The sequence below is a fragment of the Salmo trutta genome, chromosome 2, assembly GCF_901001165.1.
Source record: "Salmo trutta chromosome 2, fSalTru1.1, whole genome shotgun sequence".
Taxonomy (NCBI): Eukaryota; Metazoa; Chordata; class Actinopteri; order Salmoniformes; family Salmonidae; genus Salmo; species Salmo trutta.
The window spans coordinates 70,785,014-70,806,869 of record NC_042958.1 but is presented as its reverse complement, the minus strand read 5'-3'; the positions used below and the strand labels follow the sequence as shown (position 1 = coordinate 70,806,869).

General features: G+C 43.3%; 2 protein-coding genes across 4 annotated transcripts in view; one reads left to right on the top strand and one right to left on the bottom strand.

Moving 5' to 3' along the window:
- The window catches only part of mto1 (mitochondrial tRNA translation optimization 1), a 35,326-nt gene extending 19,688 nt beyond the window's left edge, over positions 1–15,638 (top strand). For all 3 annotated transcript variants that reach the window (XM_029713509.1, XM_029713501.1, XM_029713492.1), the window contains exons 5-13: positions 1,776–2,074; positions 2,313–2,425; positions 2,523–2,713; positions 3,397–3,527; positions 4,035–4,239; positions 4,763–4,934; positions 6,887–6,996; positions 7,182–7,339; positions 15,376–15,638. In XM_029713509.1, coding sequence (XP_029569369.1) covers positions 1,776–2,074; positions 2,313–2,425; positions 2,523–2,713; positions 3,397–3,527; positions 4,035–4,239; positions 4,763–4,934; positions 6,887–6,996; positions 7,182–7,339; positions 15,376–15,549 — 1,553 coding nt within the window. In that variant the 3' untranslated portion in view covers positions 15,550–15,638. The remainder of the gene's footprint in view (positions 1–1,775; positions 2,075–2,312; positions 2,426–2,522; positions 2,714–3,396; positions 3,528–4,034; positions 4,240–4,762; positions 4,935–6,886; positions 6,997–7,181; positions 7,340–15,375) is intronic.
- The window catches only part of LOC115162325 (tectonic-3), a 21,327-nt gene continuing 15,057 nt past the window's right edge, over positions 15,587–21,856 (bottom strand). The window contains exons 11-14 of the mRNA XM_029713522.1: positions 20,992–21,095; positions 20,432–20,579; positions 16,544–16,681; positions 15,587–15,993 (exon numbers count right to left, since the gene is read on the bottom strand). Coding sequence (XP_029569382.1) covers positions 15,844–15,993; positions 16,544–16,681; positions 20,432–20,579; positions 20,992–21,095 — 540 coding nt within the window. The 3' untranslated portion in view covers positions 15,587–15,843. The remainder of the gene's footprint in view (positions 15,994–16,543; positions 16,682–20,431; positions 20,580–20,991; positions 21,096–21,856) is intronic.

Genomic DNA, 21,856 nt, shown 5'->3' with positions numbered 1-21,856 from the left:
TACAAAATCTGCATGGGAGCAAGACATAGGTGGCAAGCTACCCGATGATATATGGCAACAAAGTATTGAGTATATCCACACATTATAATTTTGCATAAGGCATGCTCTTATTCAGTTTCAGGTTTTGCACCGTCTCCATTACTCAAATGACAGATTGGCAAAAATATACCAAAATGTTGACCCCAAGTGTTTGAGATGCCAGCAGAGTCCAGCGACTGTGGGACACATGTTTTGGTCATGCCAATCTTTGAGTGGCCTCTGGGACCCATTTTTGAGGCATTCTCACAAATGTGTAATACAACTGTTAGCCCCAACCCGGTCACTGCCATTTTTGCGGTACTTCACCTAGACCAGAATGCTACCACGCATCAGGCGAAAGCATTTGCCTCGCTGCTAGCTCGCCGCCTTGTCCTCTTTCACTGGAAGTCTGCAAAGCCGCCCTCCTTTATGCAGTGGGTTAAGGAGGTGATGTAATCTCTGCCTCTGGAGAAGGTTAGGTACACTGTGCATGGGTCCCGACAAAAGTTTAACTTAACCTAGTCCCCATTAATACAATACGTGGAGATCCTGCCTTTTACTTAGTGTAACTTGCCTAGTTTGGTAAGCAGTCATGTCTGTTCTAGTGGCCATTTGTGCTTATAATAATTTTTATATAACTTTTTTTCCCATTGTTTTTGTTTCTATTACTGTTTGTTTCTTTCCTATTTAACTCAATTTTATAGATGCCTTGGTGGGTGGTGTGGAGGGATGGTATGGATGGAAGAATGAGGGGTTGGGGTTGTACTGCTTTTGTTGTTATATCTGAAAATCTAAAAATAAAGTTTAAAAAATAAATACAAAGAATATGAAGAGTCAGATGGGGGCATATACACTGAGTGTACAAAACATTAGGAACACCGTCCTAATATTGAGTTGCACACCCCTTTGCCCTCAGAACAGCCACAATTCGTTGGGCCATGGACTCTACAAGGTGTCAAGCGTTCCACAGGGATGCTGGCCTATATTGACTCCAATGCTTCCCACAGTTGACCAAGTTGGCTGGATGTCCTTTGGGTGGTGGACCATTCTTGATGCACATGGGAAACTGTTTAGCATGAAACCTAGCAGCATTGCAGTTCTTGACACACTCACACCGGCGCGCTTGGCACCTACTACCATACCCCGTTCAAAGGCACTTAAATATTTTGTTTTGCCCATTCACCCTCTGAATGGCACACATACACAATCTATGTCTCAAGACTTAAAAATCCTTCTTTAACCTGTCGCCTTCCCTTCATCTACACTTAAAGTGGATTTTACAGGTGACATCAATAAGGGATCACAGCTTTCACCTGGATTTACCTGGTCAGTCTGTCATGGAAAGTTCCTAATGTTTTATACACTCAGTGTACATTGCACACATATCAATGTCTCAATTTGAGTTGACTTTCTTTTTTTCTCTTTATGTATTATTTATTTTCTCCCTGCTGTGATTATAATTTGAAAGATCTTATTTAAACCATATTATAATCCCTCCTGAATCTCAGCCACAATTTACATGTGGATGTTTCACTGAAGATACAGTAAACCTTTTGGAGAGGATGTTTGTAAATCTATTCGACTCCCTGTCTCTAGAAGTATAATAATGTCTACATATAGTATTTACAAAGTCTAGGTCTGGGATTTTCACACCAAAGGTTGAAGAGCACAAACCCTGAATATTATAGCAGCTTATACTTAAGGATGCTATGTTTCAAAAGTTCCTTTAGGACATGTTCTCTCTATTCTCCTCTTAGTGGATGGAAGCCACCCCATCTTGTCCAGCTCAGTGGTACTTACCACTGGCACTTTCCTGTCCGGCTCCCTCTTCATGGGCCAAACCACCTCTCCCGGGGGGAGGATGGGGGACGCCCAATCATGTGCCGGACTTTCATACACGCTGAAAGAGACATTGGGGTTGAGGGTGGGTCGGCTGAGGACTGGCACACCCCCTCGGATAGTGAAGGAGTCCGTAGATCTGTCCTTGGCTCAGCTCCAAGCCCCGGACAAACAGCCCACTCCCTTCAGTTTTCTCAACACGCACACCCGCTGCAAGGTAAAAACTACAAGAAAGACTACAACTGCCATATATGCCAACATAAAACATTACACCCTGCAAAGATTGTTTTTGGGTTAATTCGAAGGTAAAGAAGTAGTACAAAGCGATTTCAGGTATTTCTAAATCTTATTCTTTAAAAACCACTGGTCTAGACAAAATTATAAACAAAATGTTGCATAATACACCTTAAATTCTCTAGAAACTGGCTGTGATGCTAACATACTATGCCCTGTAGCCAGAAGAGCAGCTCCCCTGCTATCTGACCCACACCACGCCTGGAGTGGAGAGAGTGGTCAGGGAGAGTGTCCACCTCAACTGTCACATACAGCAGGACACCAAAGGTCCCAGGTACATGCACACGCAGACAGAGTCACACACTCACCCACACAGTAAACTGTGTACACATTACTTTACACACTCCATTTTGTCTTTCGTCCTCTCTTAGATACTGTCCCTCCATCGAGTCGCGGGTGCTGCGGTTTCCGGGGCGACGGCACCAGGTGTGGCTGGAGCCGGAAGGTTTGACCTCTGACCTGTTGTACCCCCAGGGCCTGTCCATGACCATGCCCCCTGACCTGCAGCTCCGCCTCCTTAGGGAGATCCCCGCCTTGCACCGAGCCGAGATCCGCACTCCTGGTATGCAGCCCTAAATACAGACACCCACTCTGGGTCCCAATAATCTGTCCTTTCTCCAGAAGCGTGCACTTGTTCACTTTCAATCCAATGAGTGAGTGGGAGGAGTGCAGGCAGAAAAATGGTATGCAGAATCTCAGGTCAACCTATCCCGTACCCCTTGACCGTTTATGCACCTTTCTAGATCTGAAAGAATTGGATGGGCGTTAACAATATAGTAATAGCTCCACCTTGCTAGCCTTGTATGCTAAGTAGGATTTTTGCCATTTTACTTACACCCATCCAGTTCTTTCAAGTCTGAGGAGGAATACAGAAGTTAACTCTAACTGCTAAACTTTCGATCAGATTTAAGTGCACCTGTTCAGCTCAACTGTTGTAGTTGTTTTGTTAGATCAAGTTAGACACAGTTATCATCAAGCTTGATTGACCTAAACATTTTTTAGTTCGCTGCCTACAACTACATTAGCACTCTCCGAGGTGTGTCATTGTGGTTGTTTTGGAGAGACTGCACTATAGTTGGACTGCGCTTAACCACTGATCTACAAATCACCTTCCATCCCAAGTAACTACTCATTATTATGTGAAATAACAAAAATTATGAAGATTAGTGATTCTGCGTCTCACCTTGCTCAAAATGATTTCCTCAAACACGCCGATTATAACCTCCTTGTCTCTTTGGATCCCAGGTTACGGGGTGCAGTATGACTTTGTGTGCCCCACCCAGCTGACCCCGTCTCTGCAGGTGAAGACCACTCAGGGGCTCTTCCTCGCGGGTCAAATCAACGGCACCACGGGCTATGAGGAAGCAGCCGCACAAGTAGGGGTTAAATCTGTTCTAATCTGGGAACTGGGACACCTGGGTCGTGTCATTAGGGCACGTAAGGGAAAATGTTTTGAAACGTTTTGGAACTAAAATGTGTATTTCTTATTGGGCAAGTACAGGTAGTCCCTCCCTGTTTTAGTCTGTTTTCTTCCATTTGGTGCCTAGTAAACACGACCCAGGTGTGTGGACTCTCTGGCCAACAAACAGTGACATTAATTGTTCACTTTACTATCAGAAAAGAAAACCAGCAGCACTCTTGGACTGAAGGCTGGTAGCAGAATAGCCATTTTACATGTTTAACATTTTGGTCATTTAGCAGACGTGCTTATCCAAAGCGACTAACGGTACAGTGAGTGCATACATTTTTTGTATGATCACTGTGGAACTTAAACTCTCAACCTTGGCAATGCTACCGGACGTTTGCCACACTTTTTACCAACTGACCCACCACAGGACCCTACAATATATGCTACAACAAACCCCTTTCTCTCCTCTCTCCAGGGCTTGTGGGCGGGGGTGAATGCTGGTCGGACGGCCCTCTCCCTGCCCCCCATGGCACTGTCTCGTACCCAGAGCTACATCGGGGTGCTGATCGATGACTTGGTGGGCCGAGGGGTGACAGAACCTTACCGTATGTTCACCAGCCGCGCTGAGTTCAGAACCTACCTCAGGCCCGACAACGCAGACCTCCGTCTCACCCCCAGAGGTATCATAACGTGTGTGTCTCACATTACCCAACTACTGGGTGCACTTGTTTTGGCTTACATAGGGCCCTGGGTGGGTGGAGTTTGCATATTTTAGACCATTCCATTGGCCCCAAAGGGAAATCTCCACCCACCCGGGTCACAGGGCAAGCTAAAACAAACACACTCCAGTAATGTAGTGATACATGAACAGTGTATTATTGGCTGTGTTCAGTTACGAGGTCAAGCATGGGTCACTGACAGGAAATCCAGCAGCTTGGAGCTTAATCTTGTTAACGAAGTGCACATTGTCATTGGCTGCATAGGTTTATAAGATAAGAAAATGACTACTGTCATTAGCCAACTGGAAGAATTATAAGATATATTGCATCTCTGGCCATGTCTGACTGATCACAGACTGAGCAATCTTACTGATACAAATAATAGTCAGTCTGCAGCCACCAACTGTAATGTAGTCAATCTCAAAATTCCATGTCCGACTTTGTGGATTAATAATATTTTATGACCTTTGACCCGGTCTGCAAGGGTTTGAGGAGGTGGGCTGCGTGACTTTGCGGCGATACAAGAAAGCGGTAAGTGTGAGGGACGGCCTCCAGGAAGCCCTGATGGCCCTGCAGTCCGTGGCTCTATCCTCCACCCGCTGGAGAGAGAAGCTGGGCAACATCAGCCTGAGTGAGAACAAGAGCACCACCTTAAAGTGAGTAGGAAGTGGTTCAGTGGTGGGTCGTTCAGCATGCATTTACTGGGATGCGCTCAGCAGAAAACAATGTTGTGGGACGTTTAGATAGACATATACAGTGCATTCAGAAAGAATTCAGACCCCTTGACTTTTTCCACATTTTGTTACGTTACAGCCTTAATCTAAAATGGATTAAATATATATATTTTCCCCTCATCAAACTACACACAATACCCAATAATGAAAGCAATAACACGTAAAAAAAAAAAAAAATTAAATGGGGAAATATACTATTTACATAAGTATTCAGGCTCTTTACTCAGTACTATGTTGAAGCACCTTTGGCAGCGATTACAGCATTGAGTCTTCTTGGGTATGACGCTACAAGCTTGACACACCTGTATTTGGGGAGTTTCTCCCAATCTTCTCTGCAGATCCTATCAAGCTCTGTCAGGTTGGATGTGGAGCGTCGCTGCACAGATATTTTCAGGCTCTGGCTGGGCCACTCGAGGAAATTCAAAGACTTGTCCCGAAGCCACTCCTGCATTGTCTTGGCTGTGTGCTTAGGGTTGTTGTCCTGTTGGAAAGTGAACCTTTGCCCCAGTCTAAAGTCCTGAGTGCTCTGGAGCAGGTTTTCATCAAGGATCTCTCACTACTTTTCTCCGTTCATCTTTTCCTCGATCCTTACTAGTCTCCCAGTCCCTGCCACTGAAAAATATCCCCACAGCATGATGCTTCACCGTAGGTGCCAGGTTTCCTCCAGACGTGACACTTGGCATTCAGGCCAAAGAGTTCAATGTTGGTTTCATCAGACCAGATAATCTTGTTTCTCATTGTCTGAGAGTCCTTTAGGTGCCTTTTGGCAAAATCCAAGCGGGCTGTCATGTGCCTTTTACTGAGGAGTGGCTTCCGTCTGGCCGCTCTGCCATAAAGGCCTGATTTGTGGAGTGCTGCAGAGATGGTTGTCCTTCTGGAAGGTTCCTCCATCTCCACACAGGAACTCTAGAGCTCTGTCAGAGTGACCATCGGGTTCTTGGTCACCTCCCTGACCAAGGCTCTTCTTCCCCGATTGCTCAGTTTGGCTGGGCGGCCAGCTCTAGGAAGAGTCTTGGTGGTTCCACACTTCTTCCATTTCGTAATGCTGGAGGCCACTTTGTTCTTGGGGACCTTCAATGCTGCAGACATTTTTGGTACCCTTCCTCAGATCTGTGCCTCGACACAATCCTGTCTCGGAGCTCTATGGACAATTCCTCCGACCTCATGGCTTGGTTTTTGCTCTGACATGCACTGTCAACTGTGGGACCTTTAAATAAACAGGTGTGTGCCTTTCCAAATCATGTCCAATCAATTGAATTTACCACAGGTGGAGTCCAAGTTGTAGAAACATCAAGGATGATCAATGGAAACAGGACGCACCTGACCTCAATTTTGAGTCTCATAGAAAAGGGTGCGAATACTTATGTAAATAAGGTATTTGCTTTTTATTTGTAATAAATCTGCAAAAATGTCTAAAAACCTGTTTTTGCTTTGTCATTATGGGCTATTGTGTGTAGATTTAGGATTTTTTATTTAGTCTATTGTAGAATAAGGTTGTAACGTAACAAATCAAGGGGTCTGAATACTTTCCAAATGCACTGTATGACATGTAGAATAAGAAATCATATCAGCTCTATTCAGGAAATGTCTCTGCAACATTCAACAAGGTTTTCCTACTGAATATAGCCCTGACTTTCTATTGTTCTATGTATGGGAACAGTATCCTTAAAACATCCGTATCTGGTATTTGTGTACACACACAGGTTGTCAAAAAGATAGTGACTCCTCATTCTGAAACAAACTAACACTGCAACCTATGAGAAAGTGAATGCGTCACGTCTTACTACATTTTCAAAATTCCTTTGTTTTCTCAAGCAGAGGTGTATATAGTCTGCTCATTAACTTTTACTATACCATGTATCTTTCTCTCTCAGTGGTTTGGATCTGTTGCAATACAAAGATGTGTCCTTTGAAATGTTGGCCTCCGCCTTCCCAGAGTGCCTTTCACAATATTTTGAGTACTCACAACGACTCAAGATTGAAGGTAACGGCTCAACCAGTCTGCTTCTGAAATGGCAGTCTATTTCCTAAATAGTGCACTACTTTTGTGGCTCTGGTCAAAGGTAGTGCACAATATAGGGAATAGACTGTCATTTCAGACACGCACTCAGTTTAGTCTGTTAAACTTTACTTTAAAACGTACTGATCCCTGTGCTTTGTGGCTTTCAGCTGTGTACAGACCCCACTGCGAGAAGCAGAGTCGAGAGATGGAGAGAATACGGAGGGAGGAAAGTCTGTCTCTCCCCTCTGACATGGACTACCTCTCCTTACCAGTGTCCCTCTCTCAGGAGGTCAGAGAGATACTGGACCGAGTCAGGCCCAACACTGTGAGTCTCAGTAAAACTACAACATAAACCACATTTCCATCCACAGTTTATGCGAGTAAAGTCATATTGAAAAAATGTATAATTACGACAACTGATGGAAACAGGAAGTTTCGGTACAATTTTATAAATACCGACAGATAATGTGTTTGATCGACAAACTGGGATATTTTCTTTGTCAGTAAAATGAATTATGCTAGAAATGGTGGTGGAAACATATATAAAATTGTATTTGTTACATGCGCTGAATACAACAGGTGTTGACCTTACCGTGAAATGCATATTTACGAGCCCTTAGCCTCTTGAGGACCCCTTCGAGATACAATCCCGATAACGGGATTGGTTGGACAACAACCAGTGAGATAGCACGGCGCGATATTCAAAACAAAATAATCTCAAAATTAAAGCATTATACGGCATTTTAAAGATACTCTACTCGTTAATCCAATCACATTGTCCGATTTCAAAAAGCCTTTACGGTGAAAGCAAAACATTAGATTATTTTAGCATAGCACCTCAGCAAAAAAAAAAGAAGCAATTTTCCAAGCACGATAGCCATCACAAAACCAGATATACAGCTAAAATTAAGCACTAACCTTTGACAATCTTCATCAGATGACACTCCTAGGACATCATGTTAGACAATACATGCATTTTTTGTTCGATCAAGTTTATATTTATATCCAAAAACCCAATTTTTACATTGGCGCGTGACGTTCAGAAAATGTTTTTAATTTACAGAAGAACTCATAAACGTTGATAGAATTTATAACAATTATTTAAAGAATTAGAGATAATCTACTCCTTTATGCAACCACTTTGTCAGATTTCAAAATAACGTTACGGAAAAAGCACATTGTTCAATATTCTGAGTACAGAACTTAGCCTTCAATGCTAAGCTATACAGTTAGCCTACAACCACGACGTCGACAAATCTCTAACAATATGTTCGAAATATTTACTTACCTTTGCTGATCTTCGGCGGAATGCACTCGGATGGGCACCCACTTCCACAAGAAATGTTCATTTGTTCTGCAAAGTCCATCATTTATGTCCAAATACGTCCGTTTTGTTGACCCATCCAGAACACTTTACAATGCCATATGGCGTGGATGCAAATCCATAGACGAAATGTTCAAAGTTCCATTACCGTTTGTAGAAACACGTCAAACGATGTTTACAATCAATCCTTTAGGGTATTTTTTTTACGTAAAATTGCGATACTTTTACAACCGGGCAATAGGTATCCATCCCAGAAGAAAAATAAAAAAACACAGAAGTCACGTGCACGCGCGTCATAAGACACTCCTCAGACTGGCCAGTGATTGACTGAGCCATAATTTTCTGCCTGGTAACAGATGACGGTTGAAACCAGTTCCTAAAGATTGTTGACAGCCAATGGAAGAGTTAGGAGGTGCAACGTAAATCCTATGTCACTGTAGTTTTTCAAGGGATTCAAAACAAAAACTACATTTCTAATTTCTCCCACTTCCTGGTTCAATTTTTCACAGGTTTTTTGCCTGCCATATGAGTTCTGTTATACTCACAGACACCATTCAAACAGTTTTAGAAACTTCCGAGTGTTTTCTATCCAAATCTACTAATAATATGCATATTCTATTTTCTGGGCCAGAGTAGTAACCTGTTTAAATTGGGTACGTTTTTCATCCGGCCGTGAAAATACTGCCCCCTAGCCCCAACAGGTTTTAACCAAGTTTTTTTTTTTTTAAGTATGAAATAAACTAAAGAAAAAATTGTAACAAAAAATAATAACAAGGCTATATACAATTGGTACTGAGTCAATGTGCAGAGGTACGGGTTAGTTGAGGTAATGTGTACATGTAGGTAGGGGTAAAGTGACTATGCATAGATAAGACAGAGTAGGGTGTTGAAAGTGCACTGTGATGAGCTTGGTGCTCCTTTCCAATAAATATCGAGGGTCTTATTCTGATGACATGATCAATGCTTGACTGCTGTTTGACAAATTAAATATTCTCGTTCTTATCCATAATAATCTCATGTAGACTAGCCTACCCGCACTGTCTCTGCGAGCTGTTGGCTGGAGCGCACGTGCCAAGACCAGAGGAGGTACATTTGCTATTTAACACAACAGTTTGTGACAAAACCATCAGCAGTTGAAAATGGGATGGAAACAAATTCGGTACATGGAAACTTAAGCGAAAAATTAAATTTGATGTGCACTATGTCATCGCACACAGATTTTTATCCGCAATAAGGCCGTTTGGTGGAAACACACTAGTGGTGAGAAAATGGGCATATTTTCTTTATGGGGAATTTAGAATATTTGCATGAAAATCTGCCGCCAATTGGATGGAAACCTAGCTACAGCTTGTAAAAAAAATTTTGGGACAAAAAAATACACTGCTCAAGATTGTGCTTACAGCCCAACACCGTGCAGGACGTTTGGCATTTGCCAGAGAACACCAAGATTGGCAAATTCGCCACTGGCGCCCTGTGCTCTTCACAGATGAAAGCAGGTTCACACTGAGCACATGTGACAGACGTGACAGAGTCTGGAGACGCCGTGGAGAACGTTCTGCTGCCTGCAACATCCTCCAGCATGACCGGTTTGACGGTGGGTCAGTCATGGTGTGGGGTGGCATTTCTTTGGGGGGCCGCACAGCCCTCCATTTGCTCGCCAGAGGAATCCTGACTGCCATTAGGTACCGAGATGAGATCCTCAGACCCCTTGTGAGACCATATGCTGGTGCGGTTAGCCCTGGGTTCCTCCTAATGCAAGACAATGCTAGACCTCATGTGGCTGGAGTGTGTCAGCAGTTCTTGCAAGAGGAAGGCATTGATGCGATGGACTGGCCCGCCCGTTCCCCAGACCTGAATCCAATTGAGCACATCTGAGACATCATGTCTCGCTCCATCCACCAACGCCACGTTGCACCACAGACTGTCCAGGAGTTGGCGGATGCTTTAGTCCAGGTCTGGGAGGAGATCCCTCAGGAGACCATCCGCCACCTCATCAGGAGCATGCCCAGGCGTTGTAGGGAGGTCATACAGGCACGTGGAGGCCACACACACTACTGAGCTTCATTTTGACTTGTTTTAAGGACATTACATCAACGTTGGATCAGCCTGTAGTGTGGTTTTCCACTTTAATTTTGAGTGTGACTCCAAATCCAGACCTCCATGGGTTGATAAATTGGATTTCCATTGATTATTTTTGTGTGATTTTGTTGTCAGCACATTCAACTATGTAAAGAAAAAAGTATTTCATAAGATTATTTCTTTTATTCAGATCTAGGATGTGTTGTTTAAGTGTTCCCTTTATTTTTTTGAGCAGTATATATAACTGACCAAGTGTGATGTACGCCCGTGTCCGGACACTCATACTTGCGTCCTAAATAGGTTGTTTGGGTATGCGAAAATAAAAAGTGTGACAACAGCTGATAATCAGATATGGTGACAGGCTGTACCAAAATGAACAAATGACTGGAAAAATAGCAATTGCGCATTTGATGAAGCATTCTCAGTGTGGGTGAGCCTAGTATGTTGTTATTTGTTGCTTACTGCATACATTTTTACTAAACAATGCATTCTAAATAGTTTGTAGTATACAGTATGTAGTTTTAGTAAGTGGTAAGCAAGACCGATTCTGGACACAGCCTAGGTCTTGTGAGGTATGTCATTATACAAGGCCTGCTACACTACCACAATATAGTAAATAGATCTAACACCCTTCATAAGAATCCCAGTGGTTATCCAAATCTTCACCTGCTAAACGAGGTGTCCAAACTCTTAAGACTACAGTGCCAGTCAAGTTTGGACACACCTACTCATTCAAGGGTTTCTTTATTTTTACAATTTTCTACATTGTAGAATAATAGTGAAGACATCAAAACTATGAAATAACACATCTGGGATCATGTAGTAACCAAAAACAGTGTTAAACAAATCAAAATATATTTTAGATCCTTCAAAGTAGCCACCGTTTGCTTTGATTACAGCTTTGCACATGCTTGGCATTCTCTCAAACAGCTTCACCTGGAATGCTTTTCCTAACAGTCTTGAAATAGTTCACACATATGCTGAGCACTTGCTGGCTGCTTTTCCTTCACTCTGCGGTCTAACTAATCCCAAACCATCTCAATTGGGTTAAGGTCAGGTGATTGTGGAGGTCCAGGTCATCTGATGCAGCACTCCTTCACTTGTTCAAATAGCCCTTACATAGCCTGGAGGTGTGTTGGGTCATTGTCCTGTTGAAAAACAAATGATACTCCCACTAAGTGCAAACCAGATGGGATGGTGTATCGCTGCAGATTGCTGTGGTAGCCATGCTGGTTAAGTGTGCCTTAAATTTGAAATTAATCACAGACAATGTCACCAGCAAAGCACCCCCACACCATCCTACCTCCTCCGTGCTTTACAGTGGGAACCACACATGCGGAGATCATCCATTCTCCTACCCTTCGTCTCACAACACGGCGGTTGGAACCCAAAATCTCCAATTTGGATTCATCAGACCAAAGGACACATTTCCACCGGTCTAATGTCCATTGCTGGTGTTTCTTGGCCCAAGCAAGTCTCTTCTTCTTGGTGTCCTTTAGTAGTGGTTTCTTTGCAGCAATTCGAGCATGAAGGCCTGATTCACAAAGTCTCCTCTGAACAGTTGATGTTGAGATGTCTGTTACTACAAATTGTATTTGTCACATGCGCTGAATACAACACCTTACAGTGAAATGCTTACTTACAAGCCCTTAACCAACAATGTGGTTTTAAGAAAATACCTTTAAAAAAATTGTAATAAGAATAACAAATAATTAAAGAGCAGCAGTAAATAACAATAGCGGGGCTATATATACAAGGGGTACCGGTACAGAGTCAATGTCAGGATGCTCTCGATGGTGCAGCTGTAAAATCTTTTGAGGATCTGAGGAACCATGCCAAGTCTTTTAAGTCTCCTGAGGGGGAATAGGTTTTGTCGTGCCCTCTTCACGACTGTCTTGGTGTGCTTGGACCATGTTAGTTTGTTGGTGATGTGGACGCCAAGGAACTTGAAGCTATCAACCTGCTCCACTACAGCCCCGTCGATGAGAATGGGGGCGTGCTCGGTCCTCCTTTTCCTGTAGTCCACAATCATCTCATTTGTCTTGATCACATTGAGGGAGAGGTTGTTGTCCTGGCACCACACGGTCAGGTCTCTGACCTCATCGTTGTCGGTGATTAGGCCTACCACCGTTGTGTCATCAGCAAACTTAATGATGGTGTTGGAGTTGTGCCTGGCCATGCAGTCATGAGTGAACAGGGAGTACAGGAGGGGACTGAGCATGCAGCCCTGAGGGGCCCCCGTGTTGAGGATCAGCGTGGCGGATGTGTTGTTACCAACCCTTACCACCTGGGGGTGGTCAGTCAGGAAGTCCAGGATCCAGTTGCAGAGGGAGGTGTTTCGTCCCAGGGTCCTTAGCTTAGTGATGAGATTTGAGGGGCGCTTTGAGGGGCACTATGGTCCCGTGTGGCTCAGTTGGTAGAGCATGGTGTTTGCAACGCCAGGGTTGTGGGTTCGATTCCCATGGGGGACAAGTATGGAGAAAATCACTACTGTAAGTCGCTCTGGATAAGAGCGTCTGCTAAATGACTAAAATGTAAATGTAAAATGTGTTGAACGCTGAGCTGTAGTCAATGAATAGCATTCTCACATAGGTGTTCCTTTTGTCCAGGTGGGAAAGGGCAGTGTGGAGTGCAAAAGAGATTGCATCATCTGTGGATCTGTTGGTGCGGTATGCAAATTGGAGCGGGTCTAGGGTTTCTGGGATAATGGTGTTGTGTGCCATGACCAGCCTTTCAAAGCATTTCATGGCTACAGACGTGAGTGCTACGGGTCGGTAGTTATTTAGGCAGGTTACCTCAGTGTTCTTGGGCATAGGCACTATGGTGGTCTGCTTGAAACATGTTGGTATTAGACTCAGACAGGGAGAGGTTGAAAATGTCAGTGAAGACACTTGCCAGTTGGTCAGCGCATGCTCGGAGTACACATCCTGGTAATCCATCTGGCCCTGCGGCCTTGTGAATGTTGACCTGTTTAAAGGTCTTACATCGGCTGCGGAGAGCGTGATCACACAGTCGTCCGGAACAGCTGATGCTCTCATGTAAGTTTGTGTTACTTTACTCGAAGTGAGCATAGAAGTTATTTAGCTTGTCTGGTAGGCTCGTGTCACTGGGCAGCTCTCGGCTGTGCTTCCCTTTGTAGTCGTAATAGTTTGCAAGCCCTGCCACATCCGACGAGCGTCGGAGCACGATTTGATCTTATTCCTGTATTGACGCATTACCTGTTTGATCATTTGTCGGCGGGCATAGCAGGATTTCTTATAAGCTTCCAGGTTAGTCACGCTCCTTGAAAGCGGCAGCACTACCCTTTAGCTGTAATCCATGGCTTCTGGTCGGGGTATGTACATACAGTCACCGTGGGGATGTCCTCTATGCACTTATTGATAAAGCCAGTCCCTGATGTGGTGTACTCCAATGCCACAAAAAGAAAGACGATACATATTCCAGTCTGTGCTAGCAATACAGTCCTGTAGTTTAGCATCTGCTTCATCTAACCACTTTTTTTTATAGACTAGTCACTGGTGCTTCCTGCTTTAGTTTTTGCTTGTAAGCAGGAATCAGGAGGATAGAATTATGGTCAGATTTGCCAAATGGAGGGCGAGGAAGAGCTTTGTACGCATCTGTGTGTGGAGTAAAGGTGGTCTAGAATTTTTTTCCCCTCAGGTTGCACAGTTAACATGTTGATAGAAATTAGGTAAAACTGATTTAAGTTCCCTGCATTAAAGTCCCCGGCCACTACGATCGCCGTCTCTGGATGAGCGTTTTCCGGTTTGCTTATGGCAGAATACAGCTCGAGTGTGGTTTTAGTCCCAGCCTCGGTCTGTGGTGGTATGTAAACAGCTACGAAAAATACAGAATAAAAACTCTAGGTAGATAGTGTGGTCTACAGCTTATCATGAGATACTCTGCCTCAGGCGAGTAAAACCTTGAGACTTCCTTAGATATCGTGCACCAGCTGTTTACAAAAATGCATAGGCCCCTGCCCCATGTCTTACCAGAGGCTGCTGTTCTGTCCTGCTGGTATAACCCGCCAGCTGTATGTTCTTAATGTCGTCGTTCAGCCACGACTCGTGAAACATAAGATATGTTTCTAATGTCCCGTTGGTAGGATATACGTGCTTTCAGTTTGTCCCATTTATTTTCCAGCAATTGAACGTTAGCTAGCAGAACGGTAGGCAAGGGCAGATTAGCCACTCGTCACCTGACCCTCACAAGGCATCCCGATCTCTTTCCACGAAACCTACGTTTCCTTTTCCAGCGAATCATGGGGATCTGGGTCAGGTCGGGCGTCCGTAGTATATCCGACTCGTTGAAGAACTCCTCGTCCAACTTGAGGTGAGTAATCCTAGGTCTGATGTCCAGAAGCAGCAACAGTATGTACAAAACAAGTTACGAACAACGCTTAAAGACAAACAAAATAGCATGGTTAGTTAAGAGCCAATAAGACGGCAGCCCTATCCTCCGGCGCCAACTCTGAAGCATTTATTTGGGCTGCAATCTGAGGCGCAGTTAACACTAATGAAGTTATCATTTTAAGAAGGCATACCAGGTGACTACCTCATGAAACTCATTGAAAGAATGCCAAGTGTGTGCAAAGCTGTCATCAAGGCAAAGGGTGGCTACTTTGAAGAATCTCAAACAAATCTAAATATATTTTATATTTAACACTTTTTGGTTACTACATGATTTCATAGTTTGTCTTCACTATTATTCTACAATGTAGAAAATAGTAATAAAGAAAAACCCTGGAATGAGTAGGTGTCCAAACTTTTGACTGGTACTGTATGTGGGCCTATAGCTTCAAAAGGAGTGTTCCTTGATGAAAGCTAACAAAGGTATGTACCAAACGTTGGGCTGCCCTGTGCTTAAATAGTCATGATAATACATTATTTGTAAAATGATTCATGTTGAGCAGATTGATGTTTTTTGAGTTTGACACTTGTCTTTTCTTTGTAAATTAGCTGGGCGCTGCTACTCGTCTACCAGGCATGACGCCTGCTGGGATCATCCACCTTCTCAACTATGTCCTCAGGACCGGGCAGAGGAACAGACACACAGAGCACAGAAACCGATCGAGCCAAAAAGAGGGGGGAAAGGGACAGCTGTGTGCAAGCAACATACCAATATCTCAGTGAAATAATGACTAAGAAAAAAATAAATGTACAATGGTAGTTTAGGAAATCATCACTGTTTAATTAAAAATGACCTGAGATTTCAAACCAAACAATTGTGCCCAATTTCACTAATTTCATCTATTCAGCCTCACAAACAGTAACAAAAAAATCCAACATGCAAGCGAAATTGATTATCGAGTGAACATTTCTAGTTCTGTAACAAACATTTTAGTGCAACCAGCACAACAGTAGTAGTGCAACCAACATTATATCCCACGTGACCTTTTTGAGGTCACTGCTGTTGGTGGAGACAGTCTATCCATCCAGCTCGCCTGTCCCTCTGGAGAAAAAGTCAAACGGAAATTTCCACTTGGGCTGTGGCGTTCCCCGGGGGGGTTCTGGGTAGACTGTAGTGTCAACAAACATCACTTCCGTGGTCACAGCGAAAGGCGAGACGAGGGGACACTGAAGAGGAGAAAGACAGTGTGCAGGGGGAAGAAGGTGGTTGAGAGGGAAACAATGGCATTCCGTGTAATTTATTTTGCAGTGGCATGTCTCAGAAGACTGCAGCTATATCATTAACGTGGTTCCAGAGAAGTTCAACACTTCTGGCTGTGAAATCTGCTTAGCACAACTACAGAAAAGATCATACATAATAAGCCCTTGAGGTTTATGCACGCGTTATAGGGATAGTTTACCGAAATGAACTATCCCTTTAAAATGGCAAAGGAGGTCAAAGGACACCCACCAGTTTAAACTAAATTAACAGAGACTAGAGCAGGGGTATTCGAGTCTTATCCTACGAGGACCAGACGACTGCTGGTTTTCTGTTTCAACCTGAATTTATTGTACCCACGTGGTGTCCCCAGGTCAAAATAAGTCCCCGGGGACTTATGGGGAGGGAAAAAAGCAGTGGAACTGGATTCGAGGTCCAGATTTGAATGAGGGGATTAGAGGATATGGAGAGAGGTTAAACTGCTCACCCACTGCAAGAGGAGACATGCTTGACTCTTACCTTGACCCTCTGACAGTGGAAGAGGTATTTGGCCCCTAGGATGTAGTTCTGGGGAAAGGCCAGGAGACCTGTCTGAGCCCACAGCACCTGGACTGACAGGGAGTGGGGGAGGAGGCACCCGGACTCACACGACTCCTCCTGGAGACAGAGGGAAGAGAGAAGACATTTATACATGTACATCGAATGTGTAGAAAAGCCTCCCGTTGAGGGACAATCTTCTGTGTATTGCACAATCATCGGTTGTACACGGCCTTGCGTTCCCTCTCGTGGTTTCACAGACTTAATTAATCTGCGGCATTTCACCTGATGCAAGCCTGCATCAGTCACCAGCTCCATTTAGAGATGGTCCTTGCTATCCGGGATCATTGGGACATCCCTACCCCATTGACATTAAAAATAGTAAGGGTTAAGGTTAGGGACATTCCAAGGATCCCAGAGAGCAGTAACCATTTAGGAATGGTTTGAAATTTACAGAATGGAGACCTGGAGGGTCATGTTTTTTTTTACTTCAGTCAGGGGGAGGGTTTATTTTTTTAAATGTTTAAATGTAGTCCAGGGGAGGGTCATGTCATTTTGTAATTTACATTTCAAAATAAGTTGTTTATTAGACTATATATCGATGTGTGCTCAATGTCGCCCCTCATCTCTGATTCTCTGCTGGGTGTAATAATGTGCGCCTATAGGCTATTTGGTGTGGTCTCAATCAAAATGATCCATAGGCCATGCTCGGAGAAGCACAGCACAAAGTTACACTGCATTTAGACTTGAGTATCTGGAGCATCAGCAATTGTGGGTTCGATTGCAGGCTCAAAATGTCCAGAAACAAAGACCTTTCTGAAACTCGTCAGTCTATTCTTGTTCTGAGAAATGAAGGCTATTCCATGCAAGAAATTGCCAAGAAACTGAAGATCTTGTACAATGCTGTGTACTACTCCCTTCACAGAACAGCGCAAACTGTCTCTTACCAGAATAGAAAGTGGGAGGCCCCGGTGCACAAGAGGACAAGTACATTAGTGTCTAGTTTGAGAAACAGACGAAACAAGGCCTCAACTGGCAGCTTTATTAAATAGTACCCGCAAAACAACAGTGAAGAGGCGACTCCGGGATGCTGGCTTCTAGGCAGAGTTCCTCTGTCCAGTGTCTGTGTTATTTTGCCCGTCTTAATCTTTATTGGCCAGTCTGAGATATGGATTTTTCTTTGCAAGTCTGCCTAGAAGTCCAGCGCCCCGGAGTCGCCTCTTCACTGTTGACGTTGAGACTGGTGTTTTGCGGGTACTATTTAATGAAGCTGCCAGTTGAGGACTTCTCAAACTAGACACTAATGTACTTGTTTAGCTGTGCACCGGGGCCTCCCACTCCTATTCTGATGCTCCAGATACTCAACTAGTCTAAAGAAGGCCAGTTTTATTACTTCTTTAATCAGAACAACAGTGTCAGCTGTGCTAACATAATTGCAAAAGGGTTTTCTAATGATCAATTAGCCTTTTTTTAAATGATAAACTTGGATTACCTAACAACGTGCCATTGGAACACAGGAGTGATGGTTGCTGATAATGGGCCTCTGTACGCCTATGTAGATATTCCATTAAAAAAATTAAGACGTTTCTAACTACAATAGTCATTTACAACATTAACAATGTCTACACTGTATTTCTGATCAATTTGATGTCATTTTAAGGGGAAAAAAAATTGCTTTACATTCAAAAACAAGGACATTTCTAAGTGACCCCAAACTTTTGAACAGTAGTGTACATTTTAAGGACACAGTATATTTTACATGTTATTTTTGTTATTTTTTGTCCCACATTTCATCTCCCCTATCTCTGAACACTATCCAGTTTTGATTTCTGTTTGCCATATTTTTCAACTGCCGTGGTGTTTCACAAAAGTTGGGAATCTTTCTATTTTCATAGTTTCTACAGATTGTAAATTAAACATTTCTGCTAAGAGTATTATATTATTGATCAATTGACAATGACTTTTCAGATCACTCAGCAGTGCTGTTTGCAGAGTTAACTCCAGGTAAATGTTGCAATTCTTCAACCATTCCTGAACCTGTGACCAAAAACAAGCCACATATGGACAGTACCAAAACAAATGATCTAATGATTCTGTCTCTTCACAGCAAAATCTGCAAAGCTGGGATGGTTGTATCCCCCATATACAGGGCCTTCGGAAAGTATTCAGACCCCTTGACTTCCACATTTTGTTAGGTTACAGCCTTATTCTAAAATTGATTACATTATTTTTCCCCCCCTAAATCTACACACACTACCCCCAAAAGACAAAGCAAAAACAGCATTTTTTTTGTGCTAATTTATTCAAAAGTATGACACTACAAGCTTGGCACACCTGTATTTGGGGAGTTTTTCCCATTCTTCTCTGCAGATCCTCAAGCTCTGTCAGGTTGGATGGGGAGCGTCGCTGCACAGCTATTTTCAGGTCTCTCCAGAGATGTTCGATCGGGTTCAAGTCCGGGCTCTGGCTGGACCACTCAAGGACATTCAGAGACTTATCCCGAAGCCACTCCTGTGTTGTCTTGGCAGTGTGCTTAGGGTCATTGTCCTGTTGGAAAGTGAATCTTCGCCCCATTCTGAGGTCCTGAGGGCTCTGGAGCAGGTTTTTAATCAAGGATCTCTGTACTTTGCTCCGTTCATCTTTGCTTTGATTCTGGCTAGTCTCCCAGTCCCTGCCGCTGAAAAACATCCTCACAGCATGATACTGCCACCACCGTAGGAATGGTGCCATGTTTCCTTCAGACGTGACACTTGGCTTTCAGGCAAAGAGTTCAATGTTGGTTTCATCAGACCAGAGAATCTTGTTTCTCATGGTCTGAGTCTCTTTAGGTGCCTTTTGGCAAACTCCAAGTGGGCTGTCATGTGCCTTTTACTGAGGAGTGGCTTCCATCTGGCCACTCTACCATAAAGGCCTGATTGGTGGAGTGCTGCAGAGATGGTTGTTCTTCTGGAACGTTCTCCCATCTTCACAGAGTAACTGGTCAGAGTGACCATCGGTTTCTTGGTCACCTCCCTGACCAAGGCCCTTCTCCCCCGATTGCTCAGTTTTGCAGGGTGGCCAGCTCTTCTAGGAAGTCTTGGTTGTTCCAAACTTCTTCCATTTAAGAATGATGGAGGCCACTGTGTTCTTGGACTTTCAATGCAGCAGAAATGTTTTGGTACCCTTCCCTAAATCTGTACCTCAACAAAATCCTGTCTCGGAGCTCTACGGACAATTCCTTTGACCTCATGGCTTGGTTTTTGCTCTGACATGCACTGTCAACTGTAGGACCTTATATAGACAGGTGTCCAATCAATTGAATTTACCACAGGTGGACGCCAATGAAGTTGTAGAAACATCAAGGATGATCAACTGAAACAGGATGCACCTGATCTCAATTTCGAGTCTCATAGCAAAGGTTCTGAATACTAAATAAGGCATTTCATTAAACATTTTTGCTAAAATTTCTAAAAACCTGTTTTCGCTTTGTCATTATAGAGTATTGTGTGTAGATTGATGAAAAAATATAATACATTTTAGAGTAAGGCCATAACGTAATAATGTGGAATAAGTGAAGGGGTCTGAATACTTTCCGAATGCACTGTACATCTGTAGTCGAACGCCAGTCACACATCTAGTATTCCACAAAATACAAAACTCAATTACATTAAGTAACTTTTTCTAACACTGACATTGAGGAATATCAACACACCGACAAGCAACCGTTGATTTTGGAAGTAACTGTGCCTTTAAAGACGAGCATCGTTGCCTACTCAACTCTCATGCTGTGCCGTTGGCATGTGCCAACTGTAATATTTAAATTAGTAAATTAAGAGTCTGCCTGAGGTAAAGCATTAAAGGGATAGTTTACTATCCTTTTAACAGACTCACCTGTGGCGCCACAGAGCATGCCTGTGTGATGACTCTTGCCCAGTCTGGTTGTGACCCCACAGTCATGGCAACCAGGTTTGGTGTGGCAACCCCCCGGAGGACCCTATAGAGCTGGGAGCGCAGCTTAGAGCAGTTACTCGAGGGAGAACTAAGAATTGACAAAGAATGAGAGACACAGAAAATAATGAACTAAATGCTGCAAAGAGGTTCAGGAACTTTCTTTAAAGGGATATTTCGCTGAAAAATGAACTTTCTGTACCTTGAAAGAAGCTCATACTTGAGTACTGTGACTTAATTACTGTGACTATGCAACTATATGAGCTTCTTTCGAAAAGCAAGATGATTAACAAATACGTGTGTTTCAAGTTGTTACAACAGATGCGATTGTAACGGATGTACAGTCAGGTCCAAAATTATTGGCACCCTTGATAAAGATGAACAAACAAAAAAAAGACACCAATTTTGGACCGGACTGCATATAAAACTACAAATGGAAAAGCCAGGTGGACAGGACACTGTCACTAAGGGATGCGAATGATGGATGGGTAGTGTAGTCTCACCTGAAGGTACAGCCTGTGATGGTGTTGTGAGTGAAAAGGATGGGCATGCGGTTGCTGGGGTTAATAGAGCACTCTCCCCCCAGTGACACACCCAGAAGAGTTAGCTGACCCCGAGTCAAAGAATAGGAAATCTCAGTATATTGGCACTACGCCTCACCCCATTTAAAACAATGCAGTGTAGTATAAGAATGGAAAAGTAAATATAGCTGCAAGCAGCAATGAAACGTGGTGCTGGCTAAATGTGGAGCAGGCTTAAAGAGAGGGTTGCATGGAAGCATTATACATCCTCCCTTGTAAAAATTCAAAACAAGTTATATGCAAGTTGAGGTGAAATTAGGATTCTAGCCTATTGAGACAAAATATTTTTGGAAAAAAGAAAGTCGTTATTTTCCAAAATGCATCATACGGGGATGATTTCTGTATTTTGATAGTTACATATCTTGGAAACTTGAGTGCTGCCAAGCAAAACAGTGTGACTGTCAACAATGGACTAATGACACAAATAAAAAGTGTGTGGAATTGTTCTTTAACTCCTAGCGTACTTGAGACCGACATGATTAACATACATTGAGTTGTCAATCGAATGTACGGTTCATGATTTTCGAAGATGTTTGTTCCTTAAATTGAGAGAAACTCATACCGAGTGTTGTGGTTGCATGGGTGGACCTGACCCTTAGATGTCTTTATCACTAGCATAAATGCTAACAGTTTGAGATTCACAACTGAATTGCATGCCGTTTCCATGTTTGAGATCAACACCTGCTTCAACATACACCTTCCTACTACTGACCACAAAACCCTCATCAGTTTCATGTTTAGTTATTAGGGATTAAATCAGAACACATTTATTTTTAGAAAGGTTCAA